Below are 18,506 nucleotides of genomic sequence, written 5' to 3' on the forward strand. Positions count from 1 at the left end.
TCACAAGTATTTGTCAGAGAATGTTGGCCCAGTTCCTAGCTGGCTCACAGTGCCCCATCTGAACCTCTAACCTTATCAGTGTGACAGATGGTATCAACAACCTCGAACATGACCACTATAATTTCTCAAGGAATCATAAAAACACATCAACCTTTCATTATTATACTTTTGCATTCCCAGGGTAACACAAGAAAGATACAGAGTAAGTTTTAAAACATTTATTAAATCACATTCTTACATAGAGTGTGTTGCATTTATTAGGCAGAAGAAACTAAGCATTGTAACCAGCATTACAAAAATGTTAATCAGGATGAACAGTTCATACATTATAGCGTTACTGTGATTATATGATTATAATGTAATTATACTCCTATCTAGCGCTACCTACACTATCGGGAGCATAGCAGGGGTACCCTCTGCCAGAGGAAGTCTAACCCCCTATACCTGACTGCGATGTATCAGGAAGCCGACGTGTGCAGGACCAGGCTATCGCCTGTAGCAGGATATGGGTCAGTGTCAGCAGGACTGCATCTCAGTCACAGTGTATACCGTTACAAAACAATCTTAGCCAAAGTGCTCCTCAGCCCATTATGTTGCGGATGTATGTCATGACAACGTCGGCTTTACCCCGCACTGCCATTACGACACATCCATTACAACGCAAGTGGTTACAACAACTTGCGCTGTAGGCGGTGGATTTGTGGAATAGTTTAATTTTCTATTCCAACTCCAGCCCACGTAACAGTAGGGAAGGTGTTGGAATAGAAAATAAAACTATTCCTTTACCAAGAGCGCCCTCCAGGGCAAGTCGTTGTAACGACTTGCGTTGTGATGGCAGCGCGGGGTAAAGCCCGCGTTGTCATGGCTGTTTACCTTATTTTTTTTATTTTTTTTAGTTTCATATAGCGCGAACTTGACCCGAACCGAATCAGGTATCAGAGCGCTTTACATATTTTCCAGTTACGTAACATGAAGACACACTTTCATATTAGGCACGGGGAGATTAAGTGATTTGCCCAGAATCACAGGAGGTTTTGGCGTCATTACCGAGACTCGAACCCAGATCCCCAGGTCCGAGGTCGAGCGCCCTAGCCGTTAGGCTATGTTGCAGAGCCGGTTTAAATAATTAAAGCACTTTTCCAATCCCACTGTGTCAGGGGTGCAAAGATGATGCTGCGGTTAGTCTAGAGCTGAAGAGCTGTCTCCAGACAGACAAGGGTATCTCGCTCCATGTACATCTAGCCTTGGGCAGAGTGTACGAATAAACATGATAATGAGACTTGCTAAGAAATGAGCAGCGTATATAATGATTTCTCAATACATTATCATGTAAGAGCAAAGCGTTTTAAACATCACAGCCGAAAAACAATGTCATGCCAAAAACATGGAGCTATAATGGAGACCGGGCACTGGCCTTGTCATGCCTTTGTAAAATTCATTACAGAAATTAACTCCTCGACTCTATCATCCGAGCAAGCTTGAACTTTAACCCCCCTAAGTGACATTCCCTTGGCTTTTCTGCATTACCTTCCCTTTACCCTACCCATCAATTTTATTGTCTTTTTAATAGACTTGAATACATCTTTTTTACTTAAAAGGTCATTTTCTGTACGTGCATATTGCAATGATTTTAAATAATTGTGCAATACACATTTTACTTACTTACTTACTTGTCATGCCTCATAACAACAGCAAACAGCATAAGCAACGGGAGCTTGTACACAATTCTCGTTCATTTTTTTCAAGCCCTCTTTAGAGCAAGGAGAGGACAGCTCATGGCTGCTGGAAATTGTTATAATCAACAAAATGACATAGAATAGGTAAAATGCTTTAAAAGCAGATTTTAGGAGTCATGGAAGCTGAATTCATAAAAGGACGTCCTACCAGGGTTATCTTCATTTTCCTGGGATTTGCAGTCCAGGTTTCACTCACGAGGAGGGTTAGGGATTAGTGGTACTAGGGAGTTTTCAATTTAAATTATTTAAAAATAGGCAAATAACAAAGATGCAAATGGCTTGTCCAGAGTCACAGCTGCCTTGGCTGCTTGGCACAGCTGGAGATTAACTAGCCCATACATGCCAACATTTTAGTAGAGGAGAGTGGGAGATTAAAAAAAAATAATCAGAGGAATGCATTTCCCCCATTGACATTTATTGAAGCAGAGGCAATTCTAGGTGGTAAACAGCAAAATAACACAATCTTTAGGCTTCAAAAACTGTGAGTCTCCTGTTTGGGTATGTTGGCATGTATGCTAGGTTGTGCAGGTTGCCAAGAGGAGTGTACGGGACTACAACCGTATTTGTTCAATGTTTGTCTCATTTACAAAACATAATGGCAAGGTACACACAAGATAACTTACAACTTGAACTATCTGCTAGGACATTAGATCAGGGTCAAAATGCAGGGTTGCAAGACACTAAACAACACATGTATACGTCACTAAGTATAGAGCACTGGTGTAGAATTGAAATCATACGACCATGCTAAAAATTTACCCAGTGATTATGACTAAGGGATAACAAAACTAATTAGAAAACAAGCATTGGCAAAGTCAAAATCTCTGGTGGCTATTGTAAAGCATTACTGTTGGGGGAGCTACTGGGACCTCACCAATATTTTAAAAACATTAGTAGCCCCTGGCACTGAAGGGAACTATTTTGTGTGTTGACATTCTGCTTGTGGTAGGGCAGAATGCTGCCACTCACAGTGAACTCAACCAATGGTTGAAATGGTATGACCCACTGCCACACACTGTATCCAGTAGTGGGTAGAATTCAAATGTGAATGCCACAACAACAGACCAGTGGGCATAACACTGGCTGATAACACCTATAAGTATGAATGTATTATTTTAGTAAAATCAAAAGGTCTTAGCTAACACCAGACCTCAAGGAGAAGTCATTCATCACAGTGCGAATGAGAGAGTACCTGCATGCAGTGCTTTCTGCAATTTAATGCATGGAACAGCATTGAAATGCATTTTGCAGTGTTAAAGAAGTGGTGAGTTCAGACAATAAAAATGTACAAAGCTGTACCAATAATCATTTAAAAGAAGGTATGTTTGCAACACAGAAATCACCTTCAATTTTGCTGCAATTTGCTAAAAATAAGAACTTTAAAATAAATTTTTTAAAGCAGTTTGCTTATCCTTTTGTGCGCTTGGCTGTCTTTTCTTGCGCTCAGCGCGGTTGCTGCGTCAAGCGTTGAACAAACTCTGGTAGCAAGAAGCAGTGCTCCTGGCCTCTCTTGATTTGATAGCGCACATCATCACCCCTGTTCCAGGAGAAGACGTACACAACCCTGGAACAAGAAAATAGCAATTGTAAGAGGTAGAACACCTACAACTTCGTTTTAAGGCACTAACAATAGTAAAGCAACACAGATAGTCCTAGACACAGAGGATATCAGAACATATGTCATTGATGCAACATAAATTGCACAGATTCATTTTAGGTCTTGGATACAAACAGCTTTAGCTGTCTCCTGACAAAGCTTATTGTCTCCAATACATCACATATGCTTAAAGTGGGCGTTTGATCAGCACCTTTTTTTTTTGGAGAGTTTTATATAGCGCGAACTTGAACCGAACCGAATCAGTTATCAGAGCGCTTTACATAGCACCAGTTACTTTCATTTTTTAGGCACGGGGAGTTTAAGTGATTTGCCCAGAATCACAGGGGTTTTTTGGCGTCGTTACCGAGACTCGAACCGAGTTCCCCAGGTCCGAGGTCGAGCGCCTTAGCCGTTAGGCCAGCTCCTCTCAACCTTGCTTATGGTTGGATGGCTTTGTTGTTATATCATTTCTGATTCAATAACGTTCCTCTTTATTCTAGTGTTTATCCTGCCCAGAGGCATCTTGGTCTCATAGTGCTTCAATTAATGATGTATCCTTCCAATGCTGACATCAGACCTTGCTTTGCAGTGGCTGCGAGGAACTATTTCCCCTCCCTGCTCCCCAATTCTCCTCCCTTCTCCCTGGTCACTCTCCCACCCCCACCCAGCAACCTCTTGTCCCACCTTCAATTAAAAAAAACATGTTTCCACCCACTAGGCTAATGGACGGTGCGATCTTAAAAGGGTGAATTGTCATACCTGAGAGTCTGAGAGAACAAGTTATTGAACTGGATCATGAGGGACATTGTGGAATTGTTGCTACTAAATGAGTTCTACGGAATCGAGTGTGGTTCCCTCGTCTTAACAAAAGGGTTACGAATTGAAGACCTGTCATTTGTGCAACTCATTGTCTTTGAATCCTTTGAAAACAGACATCATCTATGAGTAATTGTTGGTGAATATTCCTGTTGTGAAACATCAGTCATAGACTACTCATGACAGAGTCATTTAGAATTTAGAAAGTATCTTTGCAACATGGCATGTTCCTCAGATTTTGAAATCTGACAATGTTCCACCCTTTAATAGTCAAGACTTTAAAGACTTTCTCACTCATCTAAATGTGAAGCATCAGGCAAATAGTGTGGTCGAGAGATTTATGAGCACCATCAAGAAGACCGTTCAGTGCGTTGCGCAGGAAAAGTTTGAACTCCAATCAGTTCTTCATTCTCCACTCCGTGCATACATATAAGTTTGCATTCTACCACAGGTGAAAGCCTCGTCAACTTGACTTTTGGGAGAGCCATAGGTACCAACTTGCCACAATGGACCAATGACAGATCTATTGACATTGACAGAGTTTGCATTATTGACTCATCTCAAAAAGAAAAATGAAGACCTGTGTGGACAGACGCCGATGTAGTCAGAACACTTTGTTCAAAAGAGAGGACCAAGTCATTGTCAGGCAAAAACGGAAACACAAGTCGGATGGTCCTTTTGGCGCTGACCCACTGTGAGATGTGACTACTAAAGGGCACATGGTCCTGGAGAGTTCATTATGCAAAATTCTTCACATTTCAAGCAGAAGTCTATATCATCACCACCTCTAGATGTCAGAAGTGAATTTTAACCACCTGAGAATCCGGAGAATCCAGTGACTGTACCAGTGTCTCTGTCCCCAGTGCCAGTCATGGATACTTCTCCTGTATCTCCGCAACCTCACATGACCAGTTCTGAGCGACTGATTCGAGCACCAAAATGACTTATTGAAGAATTGTGATGTACACATGTATTATTTGTACTGTTTATTTAACAGAGGAGAGATGTAGGGGCATATTTACAAGCCCATTATCGCCGCTTTAGTGTTTTTCCAAAAAGCAGCGATAATGGCATTGCAGTATCAGCACCAGTTTTGCTTACACCTTCCATCGCATCTCTAATGAGATACAAAGTAGGCGTTCCCGAGCAAAACCACAGGGAATAAGTCACTAACCGCACAAGCTACAAGGCATACCCTGACACACACATCGGTGTCAAAACCTGCGCTGACCGCGGTTATCGCTGAAAGCTAAGGTCTGCTGTAATTCAGACTTAGCAATATGTGTAATGGGGGGTGGAATCTCAGGCTACAACCACAATGGGCTATTTACAAGTGACTGGGGGTGAATGTATTGCCATTGTGCAACATTCCGTCCATCATCTTGTGTGTTTTGCTGTTCACCCTATGTTAGAATGGTATGCCCAGACGTGGGTCCCGTGCTCTCCACACCACTGGAGTCAAGCTATCCTAGCTGAAGACAGCTGATAGCCTGAAACCGTTCCTAGGATGCTTGATTCCGGTCCAGGGAAGACATGGCTTGGCAATTCGGGCTGGACTGTTCCCATGAGGCACAGGGTCAGGACTGATTTGCATATGGTCATGTCTGAACTGGGGTGGCTTGGTGAGCAAAATAACGATGGATTAGACCCAGATCTGTGACTGGGGCTGAATGTTTTGCCATTGTGCAACATTCCGTCCATTATCTTGTGTTTTTTGCTATTTACAAGTGATTCCCTATCGCTGCAGGAATATCGCTGGAATTCCAGCGATATTCCTGCTTTTCACCGGCTATCACTGGATTTTTATAGCCTGGTTGATAAGCATTGTTAATAACGCGCTACCCGGGCGATAAAATTCTGCGATAGCCAGCAATAATTAAAATCACACTACTCACGCATAGCGATATTTAGCGCCCGTTGTTAGTAATATGCCCCGTAGTGTCTTGTGAGTTAGAAATGATGGGACACTATTGGCTCCTACAGACTGTGTAGAACAGTGACGTAAGTGCTAAGGTGTGGGAATGGATTTCATGATGTAGAATGTTCAGTTAAATGTTACACGCTGGTAAATAAAGACGTGTAATTCCAAGCTCGGTGTGTGGTGTGATCATTCGCCTGTACCCAGGCTGGGGAGGATGCTACTGTAAATATTGTGTTTTTTTAACCGAAATAAAGCACCTCTGGGAACTCTAATTCAATCGGGCCACTCTTAAATTGACTGCGAGTCAAGGCCTGGTTTTGAGTTATATCAAGGATGGATTTGGCATAATACTCTCCGCCGCCATGTTAGTCATTTTCAATGCAACTGATTTCCTTGAGGGAGCTGCTCAGAGTCCTTGCAGTCGATGTCCTGCAAAGTTCTTCCAACACAGTAGTCGAAGCAGGGCACTGACAGCGGTGAGTGTCCACTGAAGTTGTCCCATCACTGAGATTGAATTTTCCACAGCTGGAGCTGTAGGTCCTGGCAAAAAAACACATCTGTCCTGGAGGTGGCAATAAAATGTCCAAACTCAATGACGGAAAAAAACAATCTGAGGTGAAGTCTTTATTGTGGGCTAAAGGTGGAGTTCAAGTTCAAGTTCATGAATTTGTATAGCGCACTACTCACCCAGAGGGTCTCAAGGCGCTTGAGTGAGGGTGGGTGCATTACTTATCGAATAGCCACGTTTTTAGTTGTTTTCTGAAGGAGAGGTGGTTCTGTGTAAGTCGGAGGTGAGTGGGGAGAGAGTTCCAGGTCTTGGCCGCTAAGTAGGAGAAGGATCTTCCCCCCCATGGTGGATCTGTGGATGCGTAGAAGGATAGTCGTGTGTTGAGGCATTCGGGTCCTAGGTCGTAGAGGGCCTTGTGTGCGTGGGTGAGGAGGCGGAACGTTATTCTCTTGTTGACGGGGAGCCAGTGGAGATCCTTTAGGTGACCGGAAATGTGAGCATGCCGGGGAATGTCCAGTATGAGTCTGGCTGAGGCGTTTTGGATGCGTTGGAGTTTTTTCTGTAGTTTTGCTGTAGTCCCGGCGTAAAGGGTATTTCCATAGTCCAGTCGGCTGGTGACCAGTGCGTGGGTGACAGTCTTTCTTGTTTCGGTGGGGATCGAGCGGAAGATTTTTATGAGCATGCGAAGGATGTTGAAGCAGGAAGATGAGACGGCGTTGACTTGTCTGGTCATTGAGAGGGAGGAGTCTAGGATGAAGCCCAGGTTACGTGCGTGGTCTGTAGGTATGGGTGCAGTACCCAGGGCCGTTGGCGACCATGAGTCGTCCCAGGCAGAGGGGGATGATCCTAAGATGAGGACTTCTGTTTTGTCCGAGTTAAGTTTTAAACGGCTGGTCTTCATCCATTCGGCTACTTCTTTCATTCCTTCGTGAAGATTGGTTTTGGCGGTGTTTGGGTCTTTCGTGAGGGAGAGAATCAGTTGGGTGTCGTCTGCGTAGGAGATAATGTTGAGGTTGTGTTTGCGTGCGATGGATGCGAGGGGACTCATGTATACGTTGAAGAGGGTGGGGCTGAGTGAAGATCCTTGTGGTACACCACAGATGACTTCGGTGGCCTCTGATTTGAATGGGGGGAGGTGGACTCTCTGGGTTCTTCTGGTGAGGAACGAGATGATCCAATTCAAGGCTTTTCCTTGTATTGCGACATTGTTGAGGCGTTGTATGAGTGTGCTATGACATACTGTGTCGAAGGCGGCGGAGAGGTCGTGTAGGATGAGGGCCACTGTTTCTCCGTTGTCCAGTAGTGTTCGGATGTCGTCTGTTGCTGCGATGAGGGCGGTCTCGGTGCTGTGTTTGGTTCGAAAGCCGGACTGTGAGGGATCGAGGGAGTTGTTGCATTCGAGGAAGGTGGCGAGTTGGCTGTTGACGGCTTTCTCAATGACTTTGGCCGGGAATGGGAGGAGGGATATGGGGCGGTAGTTTTTAAGTTCGGATGGGTCTGCTGTGGGTTTTTTCAGGATGGCGCTGACTTCGGCGTGTTTCCAGCTTTCTGGGAAGGTGGCAGAGATGAAGGAGCAGTTGATGATATCACGGAGATGGGGTGCGATGATGGAGTCTGCTTTATTGAAGATGTGGTGGGGGCATGGGTCGGTTGGTGATCCAGAGTGGATAGAGTTCATGAGGCGGATGGTGTCTTCAGTAGTCATTGGGTTCCAGGCGCTGAGGTAGTTGGAGGACGGTTTATGTTCTAAGGGGGGTGGAGAGGGTTGTCTGTTGGAGCTGTTTTCGAAGCTGTTGTGCATGTCGGCAATTTTGTTGTAAAAGAAGGAGGATAGCGAGTCACAGAGCATTTGGGAGGGAGTGATGTCGTTTGAGTCTGCAGTGGGGTTGGTGAATTCTTTGACGATGTTGAATAGTTCTTTGCTGTTATGGGCGTTGTTGTCAAGTCGGTTCTTGAATGCTGATTTCTTCGTGGATCGGATCAGCTGGTGGTGTTTGCGGGTGGCTGCCTTGAGGGTGGTCATGTTGTCGGAGTTTTTGTTTTTTCTCCATGTCTTCTCCAGCGTGCGGCATAGTTTTTTGGATTTCTTAAGGTCATCATTGAACCATGGGGCCTTGATATTGTTTTGATTGGTGAGATGGTTTTTCAAGGGAGCTAGTTCATCAGCGCTGTGACTGATCCATTGTTTGAATTTGATGGCAGCTTGGTTTGGGTCCGATGAAAGGGCGGGTGTGTTTTGGTTGAGCGATGTGAGGAGTTGGTCGGTGGTGATTTTGTTCCATTTTCTTCGGGGGATAGGTTGTGGGCGGTTGTGGGTCGAGGTTGTTTTGTAGCTGAAGTGAACACAGCTGTGGTCTGTCCAGTGGAGAGCTGTGGTGCGGTCAAAGGAGATGTGTTTGCTGGAGGTGAATATTGGGTCGAGCGTGTGTCCGGCTACATGGGTGGGGGTGTCAACAAGTTGTTTGAGGCCGAGATTGGACAGGTTGTCAAGAAGGGTGGTGGTGTTGTAGTCGCTTTTCTTGTCCAGGTGGAAGTTGAGGTCACCTAATAGGATGTAGTTCTCGGATGTGAGGGCATGTGGACTGATGAAGTCGGTGATGTCTTCGCTGAATTGTTTACGGGTTCCTGGAGGCCTGTAGATGAGGGTGCCTCTAAGTGTTGTTCTAGGGTCAGTGTGGACCTGGAAGTGGAGGTGTTCGGCGGTTGTAAGGTTATCGTCGGAGCGGGTCGTGATTTTGATGGTGTTCTTATGGACAATGGCGAGGCCTCCTCCCGTTTGGACGGCGCGGTCTTTTCCGGATAATCTTGTAATTGTTTGGGATGGCTACGGCGATGTCGGGTGCTGATGATGCGTTCATCCATGTTTCAGTGAGGAAGGCGACGTCCGGTGCTGTGGTGTCGAGTAGATCCCAGAGTTCGGTGGCGTGTCTGTGGACCGAGCGGGTGTTCAGCAGGATGCACTTCAGGTGGTTGGAGTCGGAGCTGCGTTTGGGGTTAGTGTTGTGGGTCTTGAAGCTGGTAAATTTGCAGGAGTAGCAGGCGAATGGTCCGTGGGTGTGTCCGGGGGCAGCTACGCAACAATGAGGGGTGCGTCCGGGGTTGAGGGATAGGAGGGTGGCGGGATCATATGTGATGTGGGTGGAGGGTACAGCGCGGGGGCCAGGGGGTATGGCGCTGGGCGCGGTCCAGGCGCGGATGGGCGTAGACGGGCTTACCTTTGGCGCACCTTCGGCGCGACTAGGGCGCGACCGCTGCGCGTAAACGCTGCGCGTTAAGGTGTTTGACATATAAGGATGATGGAGAAGGGGGAGGGGCGAGGTGGGGTCAGCTGGGAGGCGGGGGCGGGGTGGGAAGAGGGGCTGAGAGGCAGAGCAACAAAATGGTGGCAGCACAAACTCGACCACGAAAACAACAACACAAGCAGGGCTATGCAGGAATAAACAAAGAAGTCTATGAAGTCAGCGCTACGATCAAATCAGGCTACAATGATATTTTACATGCACGAGCAGATAAGCGCTACGATGTAAACAAGCTGCAATTCTATATTTCAATGCACAGGCAGATAAGCGCTACGATGTAAACAAGCTGCGATTCTATATTTCAATGCACAGGCAGATAAGCGCTACGGTGAAACTGGGCTACAATAACTGATAGGTTGACAAAACAATTCAGGAGCAGGGAAGCGCTACGAGGTCTGAGGAGCACACGCAGTGGGGCGCTACGATACCAGTGCAGGGAGCGACCGCTTCTGAGCCAGTCAGGACGGTCACAGCGCGGGGTCTGGCGGGTCCTGCTAATACTATCCGTGGGAGGTGGGGTCAGCTGGGAGGCGGGGGCGGGGTGGGAAGAGGGGCTGAGAGGCAGAGCAACAAAATGGTGGCAGCACAAACTCGACCACGAAAACAACAACACAAGCAGGGCTATGCAGGAATAAACAATGAAGTCTATGAAGTCAGCGCTACGATCAAATCAGGCTACAATGATATTTTACATGCACGAGCAGATAAGCGCTACGATGTAAACAAGCTGCAATTCTATATTTCAATGCACAGGCAGATAAGCGCTACGATGTAAACAAGCTGCAATTCAATATTTCAATGCACAGGCAGATAAGCGCTACGGTGAAACTGGGCTACAATAACTGATAGGTTGACAAAACAATTCAGGAGCAGGGAAGCGCTACGAGGTCTGAGGAGCACACGCAGTGGGGCGCTACGATACCAGTGCAGGGAGCGACCGCTTCTGAGCCAGTCAGGACGGTCACAAGGAATCTCGTGACTCAAAACTACTTTGAAGAAAAACAACTTGAAAATGGCCGCACCCAACACTAGATGGCAGGAGTATGCAGGGTATGTGTATTCACAATTACAAGTGGTGCAAACAGTATGTTAGCAGTTAAAATACTGTGAAATGAATTAATGAAATGAAAATGGGTTTTGTAAAGCGCATTACTACCCAAAGGCCTTGTAGCGCTATAATTGCGTGCTTCTGGGGGTCTGCTGGTTTAATTGGAAAAAAGGAAAGTTTTGAGGAATTTTTGAAAGTTTTGAAATGCTGATCTGTAGTTGGAAATTCAACCCTTAGCTGCCCTGGATTTTGTATTGTGTAAGTTGTTATAGGTTGGTTGTTGGTGCTGTGTTTCACTGAGTAATTTTTCTGTGCTGGCCAGCAAAGTGTTTGTGGTGTCCTGTATAGTCTTCTTGTGTGCTTACACAGTCTAAGCTGTGACCCACTGTGAGGTCGCCATTTGGGCTTATAACTTATAACTTTTTTCATTCTGTACCTCCAGATGTGGAGGTCGTGTCTCTCTCTGCTGGGAACATAAAAGACCATCCTAAAACAGTAAAGAAAGGCTTTAAATAGATGATTTGTGCAAGTGTTGCTGTTGTATGTATTAATTGTGATAGTTAACATGCTGGTGGCCCCCTCAAAACACTTATGATATGTTGGAGAGCATCTTGAAAGGGAAGGGCGTGACCCAAATGAACGATCTAAGGGGCATATCAACAAGCGGCAGCGATAATTATTGCTGGCCACCCTTACCGTGAGGAATTTTATCGCCGGCTATCGCAGATAATTATCGCCATGCCAGCGCTGTATTACCAACGCATAGTGCAATGGCAATAATTATTCCTGTGATAGCGATGTTTTCCATGGAAAACAGCGATATCCTTGTTGATAGGGCTGGGTGGACTCAGCCCTATAATCCACCACCCATTGGCTAAAATTGTTTAGTAAAAGGAAAAGCAGGCATAAGGAAAGTAGCGATAACCAAGGTTAGCACTAATTTTCTTATCGCTATGCTTGTTAATGATTGACTTTATAATTGGAGAAATGTCGGTTAGCGACATTTCTCCAGTTATTTCTGGACGGAACGCCCACTTTGCATTTCATTAGAGATGCAAAGCTGGGCGTTCGGTAAACAGGCGCTAAGGCATGGATTCACGCGTTAGCGTGTCGATGCTGATAGAGCGATAAAATTATCGCTACTTTTTGTCCAAAAACGGACGCTAAAGCGGCGATAATTTTATCGCCTCGACTTGCTGATGTGCCCCTAAAGAACCCATCGGCCTGATGTGATGGATCTGGAACATTCCGGACATTGGCGCATGCGCCTTCTCTCGCCAGTGCCTCATGTTAACCTAACGGAGATGGAAAGATGTTTTGCTTTGGTGGCGGCAGAAGAGGAGGAAGGTAGCTGTTGTTGCTGCCCTCTGTCTTTGGCACCACTTGCCTCTGAACCTGCAGATGTTTTGCACAAACTGTTGGATCAGCTGTGAGGTCGCCTTTAGGGTAGTGCTTAATTTGTAAAAAATAAAAAGAAATGTGTGCCAGGGCCCTCTCAGGAGGCCTCTGTAGGTTGCACCACCCATTGCCCCCCCGCCCATCGCTGCCATTGACAATACCAGCACAACTAACCATCCCATTCCTACAAGTTTGACAATTCAGACTTTTGATATACATTAACAATGACCATTACCTGCCGCCCAAGCTATTCTTATAGCTTTGGGAGGCAGATACTCGTCATTCTAATGTATTTTGAACTATTAACTGACTGTTGTTGTGCTCATCACAAAATTAGACAAAGAGCACCACCATGTGTCAGGCCGTCATAAGTTCAGGTTTGGACAATAAATTGCCGGTGCAGTGCATCGTAAAACACCAGCTCAAACAAAGTACTGCTTTAGCCGAATAAAAGGGTCCTGGAATAGTCCCCTTGTTTCTGGTGTTCCTGAGGAAATTGGTGTTAGGGATGATAGACCCAGCACAGTGGAGTGGCTTACCATGAAACGTTACATTTCAGAAATGGCTATGAATCCAAAGTGCCGTTTAATAGCCACATCCTTAAGACAGGCCTGGATGTCCACTGGACACCAAGTGGAATGCATCCAGGCATCTCTGTGAATGAGAATGCTGGTACCTACTGCATGGACAATGGAGTACGTAAAGTCCATACTGGACTACAAAATGTCTGGTTGCATGAACAGTTTTTGCAGAAGGTGCATGTAAGTGTGCTGGAGAGTGTCTCATAGAACACACAGCGCAGTGGCCAAGAAGCGGGGACGTTACAGGGTCGCGAGGTCAGAATGGCGAAAGAAAAGGCCTTCTTACCCATAGCATCAATCCCATCAACCCATTGTCTGAGGAGGGAAAGAGGTGTCTTTTGGGTTGTACTGAGAGTCAGGAGGTTTTAGGGTGACCTGGGACAGTTTTGGAGTGACCCTAGGCATTTATTGCGGGTGCCTGTTTGGTACAACCTGCTACCTGCTTTTTCATGGTCTTCAAATGCCAATTTGTCTCATGGATTGGACTTGTGCTTGCCTCCCAGGCACCACAGACAGACATTGTGCAGCTTTGTCGCCGACTTCTGCTATAGAAGCGCACAGCATAGATTCAAATTTTCAAACCTGTGATCCTCAGTGGCCACAACCCTGTTTAGTGTCAAAAACTTTCTGAAGTGTGTTCAAAATTGAAATAGTATGTGGTAAACACTGAGGAGAAGAACTCTGAATTGAGGTCCCATTCACAGTGATGATGCCTTTATCCAGCTCCTTGTCCTCGTGTCTGAAGGAAGATCAGATCTGCTGGTTGAAGCCCATGGTGCCGCATGCAGGCGCTATAGAAAGTTTACCGGATCCAGACTGGCACCTTGGAGGATTCAAAGGATGAGCCATCTACATGGAGCCGTTGGAAAAAGGACCTTTGGGATGATGATGGCTGATGGGGTGGGATGCCGGAAGAACCCGGAGTCCTCACCTGCCTTGGTGCCGCAGAGGCGTGGGTGTGTAGGAGGCAGACTGCTGGTGCATCTTGGGTGTGTCACCTCTTCTCTCTTCGGTATCAAGAGTCTTCTTTGACCAGAAGATGAGGCAAGCATCACACATGGAGTCATCATGCTCGAGGAGAGACAGAGATTGCAAACCTCATGGTGATCTGATCACGGGTACTGGGCATGGCGCCATGGCAGTACTGGAAGGCGTCCGTTCCATCACCCTGTGGGCTCTAAACTCTCTGGTGTGGATGTTTTGGGATGCGAATGGTCTTGTGTCCCTGGCGTTGAGAGAGTTGAGCATTTGCGTGGGTCTCTGCATAGTGTTGTCGAGAGAAGAAACAAGAGGCAACAAAGGGGTTTCCAAGTCACCACGCGGCCCGAAGAAACATAGTGGACACATTGGGTCTTGGAGCCACGACGTTAGACATCCAAACCTGATGGTGGAAAAAAAAAATCTAAGATTCTGTCTGTGCCCGCGTGCATTGCCTACTAAGGGTGGAGTCTCAGTGCATCCCAAGATTGGAAAACCTTTCTTTGAGGGAAAAACGACACTGCATGGCAGAAGTATGTAGAGTACATGTATCTACAGCCACACCTGCTACAAACCATTTGTACCTTGAGCTGATCTAATTCACTTCCAGATGCTCCCTTAACCATATTTAATAGAATTTGCTGCTAGTTTTCTTTTTAAGCTTGAGGGACAATTTTCCCCAATTACTCCAGGGTCTTTGTAAATAGCCCCAATAAATAACAAAAATAAAACAATCTAAGCTTGCCAATTTTGGCTGTGAAGGATTCATATGTGGAAGTTACAACTCATCCACTTCAAAACTTTCAAGACACATTTAGTGTTCCCCAAAGCTGAGGGTCCTCTATGAAGGACACCGCGAGGATCCCCGTTTTTTTCCAGACCTGGCCGCCTCACAAAACCCGGACCACCCCTCTGATTCTGCATCCTCTCCTCTGCCTGTTTGATCCCCTCTAGTTCTTTTTCGACCATCTCTTCTCCATCTCCGTCACCACCCTGCACGTGGTAGGCTGTTGATTTAACATCAGTGCTTCACAAACAAATATCTATTCCCTAAAGGATTGGTGTGGGTGAGACACAAGGTGAAGACAGCAGCTTCACTCATTAATGTCAAAACTTAAAAAAAAAGAAATTATGGTGAAGCCACTGTTAACATATTAGTAAAACCTAACTCCCTTTCAACTTTAGATATTTTAGGGAATTTCATTAGTTCTTTTTATATTTTTTATTTTTATGTGTATTTATTTGATGCTGGTTGTTTTATGGTCATTATTTTAGTGTGCAATGATGAGAACTATGGGGACCTATCATATTAACCGCATTAATACTCTTGTGAATATGAAAATCTTGTAAATTCAACATCAGTGTACTTCTTCAGAACTATTTAGCAGAATGAGGAGCGTCCAGAGTCACTGGTGGAAGGGCACAAGCCTCCTGCAAGCATTTCTCCTAACCTACTGCAATCATTTTACTTAAGGATCTGGGCCCCTGGAGGCCAACCTTTATGAATCCATGAGCCCAGGTTTTATCAAAGTCTTTTGGCAGCCAGTTGGTCTCTTTCCTCCAGCTCCCCTGCCCAGTCAGACTCCGCATGCCCTGGAGGCCACAACCCTTATGAAACCAGGAGGTTGTGTCAATGTCTCTATCTTATGACAACAGTGGTCCTTTGGAACGGAGAGATTTAAGGAAACAATAAAATATAGACAGAATCGTAACTATATTTGTTTTGACCTGTCCAGCCGGACAGAGGTCTAATGTTTACTTTTAAATCAATAACAAAAGTATTTTACAGTAATATACAAGGTAGGGCACAGTCCTGTACCCCACTCAACACAAAATGACAATATAGTTACGATTCTGTCTATATTTTATTGTTTCCTTAAATCTCTTCGTTCCAAAGGACCACTGTTGTCAAAATATAACTGATCCCAAGGTCCTTGGTTGATTTTATTGGGCCCCCTTGTTGTTCTCATACAAATGTCTCTTTCTTGGTAGCCAGCTGGTCTCTTTCCTCTACCCCCCCCCCCCCCCTGCCTTGTCTACAGGGGCCATCAGGGCCCTTCAGACCATGCAAGACATGGCCCTACACTCCTGGGGCACTGCAGCCCACCTTCGGAGGGTGGAAGGGAGTACACAGAACATTTCCATAGACACTGGTGGCTCGCAGGTCCCACCACTACTCACGCGTGGTTGTCTTCGGTCACCACCTTCTTGACGAAGGACAGGAACGCGTCGAGGAAGTTAAAGCAGATTTGTGGCTTCCAGTAGTCGGGGACTTCCTGTGGGGGCACAAGGCAGTGATCAGCGCCTGGGAGGGTCACCCATCCACGTCTATGTGCTCTGATGCATCCATACATAGCATTATTGGTCTCAGAGCGCCTTTATTTCCATTAGCACCTATTTAGGGCGACCACATATACCCTTTCCTCCCCCAACTAAACTGATAGATGGGTTGGTGCCCTTGTGGGATAATTTACTCTCAGAGGAGAGGGAAACAGAACACCCAAATAGGTGCAACATTAAACAGCAGTTGGGTCTTTAAATTAAGACAGCCTGGCAGAGGCCAGGTCCTAGCCGGAAACAGGTCATGGGCAATGCAGATACCCAGGAGCGTGTGTGCTTCTTAATAACTGCACAGAACGAGAGTGCAACCTTGTCACTGAGCCCCACCCAGCAAGAGGTCCAAGCACTGAGGGTATCAGGGTTACTAACTGAGAGTCACTCAGGTTACCAACAACCAGGGGGAAACAAGAAAAGACACGAATCTGTACATGGAAAATACAAAGACTTACCGCAGATGTTGGTGCTCTCTGAAAAAGAGAAATAAAATGGTGTTAAAAAGCTTATGCAAAGTAATACCCATGCATTCTTGGTGAGAGGAGAAAACATGGGAAATTATTATTGAGACTTTAACAAGACTCCTGAGCAAACCTTGGGAACTGTGCAATGAACCAAAGCGTTCGTTCTAGGGCAGACTAGCACTGGGGGACAAAGATCTCCTGACCACTTTAGGGTGCCTGAAACATTTTGTGCCTGAGTACAAGTGGGAGCTCACAGAAGGGGGCTGGCCGGGTTCATGGTCCGCTTGTGGGGCACAGTGGAAGGAGAAGGGGTTCACCCATGGGCAGGAGCATTGAAACCATGCAAGGTGCTTCATTTGCTGCTCAAGACAGGGTGCACCCTTTGTTTCACGGTTCCTCTGTAGTATCCATTACTTCCTGCACCATCAGAGATCCTGTCCAGATCACGCTATTGCACAATTAAGTTCCATTTGAGGGCAACTGAAATTCCCCCTACACTTTTTAGGGTACCCATACTATCCTTAATCCTGCAATCATTCCATTCTGCCCTATTGACACCCCTTCCCTCTAAAAAAAAGCCACCAGTGGACAAAAAAAAGATAACATCATGAAAGCTTGGCATGAGTTGGGATTAGCATCTGCTGGGATAGGATTTTATGGCATGACACGGAGGCTAACATTAAGCAAATCTCCTTTATCTCCCTTATTGAGCAGCTCAACAATTGAAGAAATCCAGAACTTCAATGTAATGTAATCGGACAATTGTAAAGTGCAATTGTCACTCCGTGGAGCATCATGGCACTAGGTGGATAGCTAAATTGGAACAGAAACTGGGTATCTGAGGGTGAAAAGAGGAGTTAGATAAGTGCTCTGCATATGGCGTTGGAGGCTGAGAAGATTTTTAGGGCTTTCCTGAAGATAGTTTCAGATTGGATATGACGGAGGTGGTTGGGAAGTTGGTTCCATGCTTTGGAGCCGATCACTGCAAGTGATTTTCCTCCTTTTGAGACATATCTAAAAGCTGGTGGTTTTAATAGATTCGTGTTAGATGATCTAAGGCTCCGCGGAGGTAGATAACGCACAAATCTGGACCGGAGGTATTGTGGTCCTGAGGAGGACATCAATAACATTCTAGTAGCATATAAAGTCCATCAACATGTAGCATTCTCCCTTCTTTGTTGCTGCTGCTCAGAGATCAGTACACTCTCCTTTTAGCTTACCTTCAATTCGAATTAATTCTTTGAATGCATGATTTTAACACCCCACCCAACCCCCTCCCTAACCCCATAAATTCTGAGTTCAATCCTATTTTTGGGTCGATGGGAGGTAAAATATGAGCTGGTGGTAGGTGCTAAAACTTAATTTTATTGTCACTCTTGAAGCGGGGGTGTTTGTCAACTCTCAAAATTGATTTCCAGATTATATGAGTCGATTAAAGATAAATGCGTTGCTGAACCGGACAGGAGCTGGGAGAGGTGGAATATAAGCATACCTGAGCCAGTCATGGAAAGATACTGGAGGCATGTCTGTGAACTGACAGGAACACTTACTATGAATGGTAATTTGCGCATCATACATTTTAAATATATACACCAAGTATATTATACGCCTGCGCGGCTATATAGGTTCGGGTTGCGTGAGTCTGATTGTTGTGTTCGTTGTGGTCAAGGAAGTGCTGATTTTTTGCACTTAGCTTGGGGCTGTAGAAAGGTTTATGAATTCTGGGAAGTGGTGGTGAGACACTTAACGACAATGGTGGCTTTGGAAATTGGGTGCACTCCGCTAATTTGTTTGCTTTGTTGTGTGCCGAGGAGTGACTGGGAAAT

The 18,506-nt window shown here is 45.7% G+C and overlaps 1 protein-coding gene across 2 annotated transcripts in view; it reads right to left on the bottom strand.

The window, feature by feature from the left end:
* Positions 1-203: 203 nt before the first annotated feature.
* The window catches only part of LOC144756331 (decapping and exoribonuclease protein-like), an 80,785-nt gene continuing 62,482 nt past the window's right edge, over positions 204-18,506 (bottom strand). For both annotated transcript variants that reach the window (XM_078646048.1, XM_078646045.1), the window contains exons 6-8: positions 16,672-16,689; positions 16,064-16,158; positions 204-3,300 (exon numbers count right to left, since the gene is read on the bottom strand). In XM_078646048.1, coding sequence (XP_078502174.1) covers positions 3,180-3,300; positions 16,064-16,158; positions 16,672-16,689 — 234 coding nt within the window. In that variant the 3' untranslated portion in view covers positions 204-3,179. The remainder of the gene's footprint in view (positions 3,301-16,063; positions 16,159-16,671; positions 16,690-18,506) is intronic.

Source organism: Lissotriton helveticus, chromosome 5_1 (genome assembly GCF_964261635.1).
Source record: "Lissotriton helveticus chromosome 5_1, aLisHel1.1, whole genome shotgun sequence".
NCBI classification, from domain to species: Eukaryota; Metazoa; Chordata; class Amphibia; order Caudata; family Salamandridae; genus Lissotriton; species Lissotriton helveticus.